Source organism: Lampetra planeri, chromosome 49, assembly GCF_965212315.1.
Source record: "Lampetra planeri chromosome 49, kcLamPlan1.2.h2, whole genome shotgun sequence".
Classification (NCBI taxonomy): Eukaryota; Metazoa; Chordata; class Hyperoartia; order Petromyzontiformes; family Petromyzontidae; genus Lampetra; species Lampetra planeri.
This window is the reverse complement of record NC_136155.1, coordinates 2,692,516-2,703,143: the sequence shown is the minus strand read 5'-3', so window position 1 is coordinate 2,703,143 and position 10,628 is coordinate 2,692,516. Positions and strand designations below refer to the sequence as shown.

Sequence of the window (10,628 nt, the reverse complement as noted above, 5' to 3'; positions counted from 1 at the left end):
AGACGAATTGATTTTCCGAATCAATGGGGCTCTGAACTTACACGTGGGGGACCTCTATTTGTCAACGCGCTGCCGGGTAGAGAGGGCTCTCAACACGTCTTGACGAGTGGTGGTGACCATACTTCACCGCGCCGGTCACTAGCGAGTTGGTGAAGGCGGGGAGGCAGAGCTGGGGCAGCATGAGAGTGTTGTCAAAATGTAATTGTCGTCGATGCATATGTCTGCATTATATAATGATGAAAATAAATCTAATCACAGAAGCTGTGGTTCGTGTAGACAATCCGAGGCTGCCTTCAATTTCACCGACTCTCATCTGGACGCGGTCCTACTAAACCAATGCCATTGCCTAAACACCTAAAGTAACCATTTGTTTTCCCTCTTAAGATAAATCAATTGTTGGTTTGCACAGTCGCGTTCCCCAGCTTCGGCAACCCACGCTGCCACGGCGTGGTGAAGTATGGTCAAATGTCCACGCGGCGTGGAAAGGGCACCTTGTCCAGCGGTAGATTGACGCGGTGTTTGTGCACTCGGTGGTGAAAGCTCAACGGAGGAAATCTCGGAAGTATGTTGGGAAAGTGGCCAAGTGGCAGTGACTTGCTGCCTTCATTTTACGTTGGGGAGACGGGGCTTAATGCAGTGGCATGATGAAGAAAGTTTAAGATTGGGCAGGATGGAGGAAGTTTAAAACACATTCCTGCGGAGGGAGCTGGTAGGAACGTTGGGTTGCTCGGTCAATGGCCAGGGTCAACGGCGGCGTGGTGTATTCCGCAAATGTGCCCGACAGTGAGGGCGGGTGAGTCGGTTAAACGTTGAGTTTTATAAGGGCACCACGGGGTGACCAGCCCCTTCCCACCCAGCCCCACCCTCCCTACCCAGCCCCTCCCCACCCAGGCCCTCCCCACCCAGCCCCTCCCTGCACGACGGACACAATAATCCCCTGTGGGCTGGTGTAACCAGGAGGTTCCTACCAGTACCAAGGGCCTACCATTTTGGAGTTGGCCAAACCTCCAAATATAGGGCCACAGAGCTCGGGCAATTGTTGGCACTGGTTTTGGCCGACTTTACACTCATCTTTGGTTTTCTACATATTGACTTATTCTGCGCGTTAACGAAAAACTTGCACGCATGAACACGTTCCTTCGGAGTGGGCAGGTAGGAACTTGGTTGGACAGCGCTGCGTTCAGGCGGGGGGGGGGCAGTTTGGATGAGTGGGCGTGTTTACCCTTCCCCCCCACCCTCCCCGACATCGTCAACCAATCGCGGCGTATCTCGGTGTTCGGTGGGGAGGTGCATGGGTGGGCGGAATTCCGGATATGCACGACAGACAAATAATCCCTGGTGGGCAGTGTGGAACCTGTTGTTCCTACCTGTATAACATGTGTGTATTGTGTAGAGGATGAGGGTATAATTTACTGGCTCTCGGCTGCCGAAAATCATCGGGTTCAACGGAACGCTCATGAAACTCAAGTTTAAAGTTGATTTTGTTTAACCAGGTGATTAGCACCTCACATGAGCACGGTTGGCTATGTACGGTGCGAAAGAAGCTCAACTTACAGAACTAAAAAGAGCAATTTATCTGGAAGAGTGAATTGGGTCACCAGAATGACAAACACAATTGTTTTTCTTTAAAGAATAATTGAAAGGGCCACTGGTGACAAATTGGAAATTTTAATACAGCGAAGAAGCACCTCTTTATTCGCCCGATTCCACAGACACACACTTAATTTTGACATGTCTTACCAAGTTATTAGCCTCTGACCAAATTATGCCAAATGCACCCGATCAGGTATCAGATGCTCAGCAGCGCTGAGTCTGGATAGTGCTTGGATAGGCAGCCCACTATGCATAATGGGTGTTACAGGCTGCTGGGCCAAGTGATGGCCACGTTATTAGGTACAGACCCTGTTTTGCACTATTCTAAATGAGCAAGGAATACACTTGGCGTTTTATGCAAGCCCATTTTTTTTTATTTTATTAGGCAACACTTTCAAATGTCATTTTGTCCACGGAATCCACATTAATGTAACAGTTCCGTAACGTGCATACAAAACAGGTTTTGCAATTCAAGACTTGGAAGGCAAACACCTCTTTCAAAAGAGTGCAACGTTTTGTCCAGTAATTTAACCCTAGGTTAACAAAACCTTAAACTGACCTCACAACATGATATCCAATAGTTCCGTACTTGTATAAAATTAAAACAGCACACTAGAATATTTTCGCAAATAAGATAGATCTATCAAAGATCGGTTAAATTAATTCAATGGCTTATCTTAGCTTAATTCCTTAACTAGCAACTTCACATTTTGAGGCAAGTATAATTTATCTCTTGTTCAAGGCGAACCGATTTATACGTGACGTATTGTTTTTATTGGCTATGTGCGGTACTGCAGATCAGTGACAGACAAAACGCACCGCTGATGAGCACGGGTGGCTATGTACGGTACGAAAGAAGTTCAACGGACATACTTAGCAAATGTAGGTTTACACAATGGCTGTGCAGTACATCAACTCCAGATTGTGAATTTAATACGTTTCTAAACATGTAATTTAAACACACACCTTGAGCATTCAAATGACTAAATGTTCCCCATTCACCAAAATAGGCCAAGTAAGCATCATTGCATTGGTAGACCATTTGTGCTTCATCAATGGAACATGTGAACCTTTCTTAATAAAATTTGAGTGACAGATTAGTGCAAGAAAGGCGTTACGTTTGCAAGCAAATATATAAATTGACGGCGGAGTAGCAAATTGCTCGCTGCTCTGTGAATCCAGTGGTCCGAGCCTGTTTCCCAACCAAGGCTAAAATCAGCGGCGGCCGATATCTGAACTGCTCCTGAGCAAACCCCTTCACCCATCCGCACTGACCAGATTGGTGAAGAATGGTCAAATTACCTCTGTGCTAGACATGGTGTGAAAAGGTCATGTTCATCCAGCAGTGCAACGGTAAAAGGGCTGTAATGTTATTATGCTTGTTTACCCAGAAAGCCTAACCGAGCCTCATGACTCCTTTTTCCAGGAGGGTCCTGACAAGTTTCAGAGTAGGGGGTGATGATTGCTATGTAGATTCCAATTTAGTAATTTGTGGGTTATTTTTCATATTTGTGAATTCTGGACTATGACGCCGGCAAACATTGGCCTACTCTTTCAAATGACGTAACGGGATCTTTAAACGTTTACTGTGAAAGAAGACACGTATTTTACGGTTAATGTACCCGCAGTATTATTCAGGGCAAACGTGCTACCGGTTGGCCACTCCCTGTAAATACTGTCCACCTAATGGCATAGCTACATGAAGCATCGTCCGTTGCACAACTTACAATGCAAACACAGTTACCTGGCTTTTTGTGCATCTGTTTAAGCAAAAAAACATTCTGGTGTGAACAATTTACAACTATTGTTCATCCAAACAGTAGCAAATCCCAACTTATCTAGAAGCAGTCCTTCATAAATATACCATTTAACCCTGCAAAACCACAACAGACATGTAAAAACAAGTGGCACACAATCCTACTCCTGCATCAAAAGCACGTGTAATGACGTGCCGTCACCAATTACAAGCGTTGTAGTATTTACACGTTCTTGGAAAATGGTCAGTCGACACTGGTGTATTGCTCGACTCATTTAGCAGCCACGTAGCTCTTACATGGAATTACAAAAAAAACACACGGGGTCTTGCTGTATGACCCTGTGTCGAATGACCCTGTGTCACCGTCACTATCAGACGTGAGCTCTCGTGTTTTGTCTTGTTACTCAAATCTCTCCTTTCAATTGTACCCACTATTTTCGAATAAATAACTTCCCCAACACAACTATGGTTTATGCAGAAGAATCTCCATTGCGAATAAAATGCATTAATCTCAATGGGCTTTTAGTGGATATTCTCATAAGAAAAGTCTGAATTCTACGTGTTGGAATTGAAACTAGACATTATCAGTGTGACATTGAAAGGCTTCCTACCGTTTTTTTAGAGACCAGAAAGAAAGAAAATGTACCAAAACTACGAATAACCCCATCAGCTCTCAATTTGATTTATAACCTGTTATAAAATTCCACAATCCCCTAAATTCTCACACATTTAGACCCATGTTTGGCAATACATGATTAGCGGCAAGTGTTGTAATAATAAGGGAGCCAAGCAAAGTGACTGCACTTAGTGGTGGCAGGCAGAGTAAATTCATGATCGGGAAAATGACCAAGGTTAAGCCGATTATAATGGGTGTTCGTGAAGTCAATCAACACCTAAAAATCATCTGCTACAGCATTACGAACATCCTCTATTTTTCATGTGCGCTGGCAGTGGTAAGCAAGCCCAAATAACAAAAACGAATTAAATTCGTCAATAACCCAGTGCTTAAAGGAAACATTTAATATACAAGCTGACTTTTGAAAGGACTTGAAGAAGGGCCCCTTGCCCAAAACGTCGTTCCTAAACCATATATTTATATTTCCTTTTAGGGCAGTCTTATTAAGAATTGTGTACCTGCATGAACAACAACCGCAGGGATTGGAAACTCCAAGCATTAAGGTCCCAGGCGAAGTCAAACGGCACCCTTGCCGACCACTCAACAGAGCGAGAGAGATAATGGTCCTCTTTCAACTGTACTACTACTGTGTGTAGGCTGCGAGCTCTTGCGATCACTACCAAACGCCAAAACCCATAACGCTGTCACGTACAGTTAACTCTCAATTATCTGTGGGTGGAATATCCGGGATGCGGGTCAAGTGCTTGCAAAAAAACCCATACATGAGATATCTTTACACACGCCGGTTCGATTAATTATGAGTCGTTCCCTCACTCGTCGAGGGTCAGTGACCCGGTGCCCACAAACAGGTTGGCAAGTAAACGGGCAACATGTTCGATATCTTCACCCCCATCCTACGTAGTAAGACAAACCATTTGCATAGCCTCCCTTAGCAATTTTTTTGCATTATTCGTTTTTTAGTTTTATCCTGGGCACCCCTCCAAAAATTAACCTGGATAATCAAACGTTGACTGCAGAGATCAAAGTAAAATGCGGTGATTATTTTAATCAAGCTGCACCAAAGTAAAAGTTGATTTCCTTACCTTTCACAGACCTCGCTCGTTGAACAATAACAATCATCGTATTAAATAGACCTATATAAAAGCGAACGTTGGATGCCGTTACGGGAGCGTTCGAGCGCGGTTATAGCGCAGGACGCGACCGCCGCGAACAGGCAAAACCTGCGCGGGGCGCCCGCTGTTGCCGCGCTACGTGTGCACCCGCTGCCTGGCTTCGAAGAGGCTGCGCACGAGGTAGACCTGCAGCGCCGAGACTCCCATGAGCGCCAGCACGCTGGCCGCCGACCACAGGTTCACGCGCGACAGGTTACTCTCCTGCAGATTGCGGTCGCGCGCCTCGAACGCACGCAGCACCGTCTGGATCTGGTGGCTCCGCGAGAGTCGGGCCTTCACGCTGTTCAGAGATTCCTGCGGAGGGAACGCGGGGCGAGCCGTTAGTGGCGGTGCTGGGCAACACAAGCGACCGTTAGTTTGCCGTCCTTCCCACGCACCTCCAATAAGCACGGTTGGCTACGTACGGCGCAAAATGAGTTCAGCAAACATATGTACATACGTAGTACGTCGATACTGGCATCCAGGTCGTATTATGTGTTTATGGAACGACCATGAAGGATGTCAGTGTAGAGTCGTGGGTCTTGTTGGATGCATTGAAAATACACTCCCCCCCCATGCCCGATGGCGCATGTACCTTCTCCCTAGTTTGGTTATTCTCAGGCTATAGGGAAATGTGAGGTACTGGGTGCAGCTTCATGGTAGGCCTCCCCTTGCATGAACTTTCTTGATAAATCCTACCCCTTTTAAATTGTTTTATTAAATAGATTCCTTGTCGAGGTGTCTGACACCCAAATGGGCTAACAAGTACAATAAAGGTTTCCATGACCCACTCAATGTTACAAAATCTCTCTTTAGCAAGGCGACTTTCCTCCCTGGTCCTCCATGATCACCGCATTTCTTCATAAAGTATGTGTGTTGAGGGTCGAGCCGCTCAGCTGTGAGACTTTTCTGATGCCGATGACCCTAAACCGACGCGATCCCTGCTCTGAGATGAAAAGCGTTCCTGGTGTCGTCGTCGCCTCAATGGGTGGTCGCACTCGAGGATTTTTTTACGTCAAGGTACCGCAACACCACGATGACGTCGCTTAAAGGTATCTCTGTGATATCTGCTTCTGTGGGCCATTCTATATAGCACAATCGGGACAAAATTGGGGAAAAATTACAAAAAAACCAACTCCGAGATGTTGGTTCGTGGATGTCATACTTTCACAGGAACGTAAACGATGGGAGATATTTCGATTCAAAGCTTTCGTGACTGCAGGGATTCGTCTTCTTGGTTCTTTCGGTAAAGTCACGTAGAAGGGAAGTAATAAAATAATAAAACATAATAAAATAATTCTCACGACGTTTCGGCCACAACGCAAGCAGCCGTCCTCAGGTGAAGAACAGGTCTGTCGAGAAGACAGAGTCTGAATGACAACCCCAGGCTTGGAGCGTCTTCACCTGAGGACGGCTGCTTGCGTTGTGGCCGAAACGTCGTGAGAATTATTTTATTATGTTTTATTTTTATTATTTTATTACTTCCCTTCTACGTGACTTTACCGAAAGAACCAATAAGATGGGAGATATTTTTAAGATCTCCAACAGCTCTTGATTTCATCATTATCACCACCATGTCTTCCGCAGCCAGAGTGACTTGTACGTGTACAGAACGTTGAGAGCTGCCCTGCCCGGTCGCACCTGCAGGTCCTCCAGCTTCATGCCGATGAGGTGGTCGGCTGAGATGGCATCCATCCACTCGGGCCGTTCCTCCTCGGGTTGCATGTGGTCGAGCAGGATCTCGAAGAAGATCAGCTTCTCCGAGATGTGGCTGAAGCTGTTGTCGAAGCAAATCTCATAGTCTCCCTCCTCCTTGACGTCTACGCTGTCAACGGGAGAAAAACAAAACAGAATTATCATTCGCGAGCATGGATTCGGTAACGCTTTCCAACATGCGTTTGTCGTCAAGTATTTAATTCGCAGTAGTAACGACAGCTTCCGAGCCGCACAATGAGCTGACGTCACATGCGATCATCGGGAAGGGAGGCAAAGCATTGTGACGTTATCGCCTTGGTCGACCCCTTAAGCGATTGTTTTACTCCCCAAGTCAGGACTAACCTTTTGATAAATTTGGCCGGTTTAATCTTGGGCAGGTTCCTAATAACACAACTTTTTACTGAAATTATATTTTCTACCCAATCATCTTTACAATAATTACTGGTACTCTCTGTTACGAACAGAAAGAGCATATAGATAATGCATTATCGATTTACAGCTTATTTGGAAAGCGTACAAAATGTGGTATTCCCATTTTGTGCACTTGGCTCAGCACAATTTGAGTGACTGGTTGGTTTGAAGTCTGTTTAAACTATAATTCAACCAACTGTGGACTGTGGGTGATAAAAGGTTTAACAACACGAATAAAAAGCGCACGCTGCTCTAGCAACCCAAGTCATCTTGGTAACCCAGCTCACTTACTAAGACAATCCTGTTGCCTTGAATTTTCAACTGGTTAAAAAAAGAAACGTGAAACTTGAAACTAAAAGTCTTCTTGACCAATGTTTTCCAACAGTATTTGTTCAAACAGGCTTAAAATAAACTCCTATTTGTTTAAACAGGCGCTTAAACAAATACTAATGGATTAAAGTAATGTTAATATTAAGCCGTGAAACAGACGCTTGTCCATTTATTACAATGTACAACTTATCATGGGTCTGTAAATCTTCCAATCACTGTCTCTTTGTTTCAATAGCCTCCATGGTATAATTGGATAAGTACTATCAGTGGCTTTCTATGGAATGGCACTCACCACACTGCTTTTGCCCAAGTACTGGAGGCTCACAATGATTAGCCCAATGAGATCCCCAATTAGCATGCACAGATCTATGCAGATTCACTTTAATGAGCCACTCATTATGAGACTGGTTAACATTATCAACTTTAACAGCATACACACCGTGAGCAAAGGCAGGGCAGGGTATTAAGCCTAATATTTGATTTATAAGGCACTAAATGCTAATAAAAACTCTTCCTCCAAGAATAACATTTTTCATGAACACTTTCAGGAGTGAGGTGGAGCGATAATAAATAATAAAAATGCAGTGGCGTAGCTATCGAGTGTGCAGGCTGTGTCACTGCACTGGGGCCCTTACATCAGAAGGGCCCAAGTTCCAAGTTTTCCTTCAAATTTAGAATCAACGTGCGTTTACAGTATTCGGCCACTTCGCTGAGCTATCATTTGTGGCCAGGTCGCTTCTGAAAAAGAGCTACGTAGCGCAGTGGGCCTTATCCGGTAAGAAAAACTATCAGGGAGAAAATTGGGACGGGTTGATCTCATTTAAAACACATTCCTGCGGAGGGAGCTGGTAGGAACGTTGGGTTGCTCGGTCAATGGCCAGGGTCAACGGCGGCGTGGTGTATTCCGCAAATATGCCCGACTGTGAGGGCGGGCACAAGCCGTCGTGAGTAGGTTAAACGTTGAGTTTTATAAGGGCACCTCGGGGTGACCAGCACCTCCCCACCCAGCCCCTCCCCACCCAGCCCCCCCCCACCCAGCCCCACCCTCCCCACCCAGCCCCTCCCCACCCTCCTCTCTGACCCAGCCCCTCCCTCCCCACCCAGCCCCTCCCTGCACGACGGACACAATAATCCCCTGTGGGCTGGTGTAACCAGGAGGTTACTACCAGTATAATTATCCTGGGGCCCATGGCCAACGACGCGAACAACCGCTGAGAAAAAAAAACAACGCTCTTCGTGTAGCCTTTAGAAATGTTGACCGTGTTCAATGACCTCTTAAGAAGAGATGGACGCAGAATATACAACTTGATCAAAAGCAAACATTTTAAAAAGGACACCTGTGGACCCCGTCTCCCTGCCGGTGGTCGGCCAAGAGAACGGTCCCGGAGGGCGCCGTGACCGTGAAGTCCACGTCAAGCTCCCCGCCATCGATCACCTGTTCATACCACGGCAGCGAGAACATCGCCAGAGGGGACAGGGTGGGGGGGGGGTCATCAGCATGGCAGGTGTCCAATGTGAAGACGAAAGGTGGACAGAAATTTAACAAAGTTAAGTCACGATTGGAAGAAATTGATGCATTATTCAAAGAATGTACTGTATAAGGAACTTCCTTCGCACCGTACGTAGCCAACATTCTGACTCAATGTTGACGATGTTCAAGCGACCTTTTAAACCTGGGCCAGTGTTCAAAATATGTATCAAAGTTGAGACCAAAGTTGTTCAAAGTCATCCTAAATCTGGCCCAACCTCCATAACATGAGCAAAACACCAAAGCTGATGACAATTTGAACCTCCACCTGGGGGCCAATGTTCGAAATACAGTCCACAAGTTGAGACCAAAGTTATCCTCAATCTTACCCCCCAAATTGGGACCAATATTCAAACATGAAACAGACCACAATCTAGCCCAATGTTAATTTTTTTTTACCAAAGGTTGATCCGAAAACTGTTTAACAATGTTCAAAACTTCAGAAAGAGACCAAAGTTGCACAGAATTTCACTCCAACATTGAATTCCCACGTAAGCACAAAATATCTCGCCAAAAGTTGCCCTCAATTTGGTTCGTTGAGTTGGCCCATGACTTGACCGTGGTGTGACCCAAAGGTGCCCTCATGCCACGCCGCGTCCCCTCGGGGTCACCTGGTACTCAATCTCCACCACGGCCCCGGGTTTCACGGGCTGGTAGAAGCACTCTCGATGCCCGGGGGCCAGCGAGAAAGTGAGGTCCGACTCGGGCGCTTGCGGAATCGCTTGGGCTGCCGACAACAGCACCACCACCACCGCTACCAGCAGCAGCGGCGGCGACAGCTGCCAGTGAGCCTGCCATGACCCCACCGCCATGGCGAGCCACAATCAACGTCGGCTCCCCTCTCTCTCGATCGTGGGACGGAGCCGACGAAAGAGACGGACGAATCCGCGAAACGCCACGGGTTTTAATTCTCTAGCGCGCTTAAGCCGCCGCGCCTATGCTTGTCCGTTGAAGGAAATTCAACCGAGCGATGTGAGGAGTCACGTGGCGGTTTGGATGATTGCGCAACCGGCACCCCCCCCCACCCATACACACCCCTACAACGTGGATTGGTTGAGTTGATCGGTGTGACGTAAATGACCCCCCCATCGCCTCTGCATCCCCCCCCCCCCATTCATTATTATCAGTTACATGACGTCATATCAACTGTCACGAGGCGCGCGCGCGACACGTGGGAGGAAAGGGATTTGTGGCTTGACCAATCGCGGTTGCGCGCCTATTTCTAGTCACATGACGTCGACAGAAGACGCGCAACAGAGACGTTAAATGACGTCACGGTACAGTATTTAAATATGGCCTCAGCCAATCAAATGTGAGGTCGGGCGCATCACGTGATCGCAACGGACCTATAAAAGGAGGCAGCAACAAGGCGCCCATTGTTAAAATTGGCGGCAGGTGAGTTGATTGGTGTTGTTACAGGGCAGCGACATTACATTTTCTTTGTTTAAAAAACAATTACAACCGCGTACTAGAGTTTTTCTTACAACTACGATCCTCGCGAAGTAG

At 46.6% G+C, this 10,628-nt stretch overlaps 1 protein-coding gene across 1 annotated transcript; it reads right to left on the bottom strand.

Moving 5' to 3' along the window:
- Positions 1–5,012: 5,012 nt before the first annotated feature.
- LOC144733919 (transmembrane emp24 domain-containing protein 1-like) lies at positions 5,013–10,061 on the bottom strand. The gene is made up of 4 exons (XM_078615932.1): positions 9,734–10,061; positions 8,932–9,029; positions 6,779–6,962; positions 5,013–5,452 (listed from the first exon to the last, which is right to left on the bottom strand). Exons 1-4 carry the CDS (start codon positions 9,932–9,934, stop codon positions 5,234–5,236), a joined length of 702 nt encoding a protein of 233 aa, XP_078472058.1. The 5' UTR covers positions 9,935–10,061; the 3' UTR covers positions 5,013–5,233.
- Between the last annotated feature and the right edge of the window lie 567 nt (positions 10,062–10,628).

Coding starts and splice junctions, on each gene's coding strand:
- LOC144733919 (XM_078615932.1), bottom strand. CDS start 9,934: ATGGCGGTGGGGTCATGGCAGGCTCACTGGCAGCTGTCGCCGCCGCTG. Junction 6,963..8,931: donor CAGGGAGACGGGGTCCACAG/GTGTCCTTTTTA, acceptor TCCCGTTGACAG/CGTAGACGTCAAGGAGGAGG. Junction 5,453..6,778: donor TGAAGCTGGAGGACCTGCAG/GTGCGACCGGGC, acceptor TTCCCTCCGCAG/GAATCTCTGAACAGCGTGAA.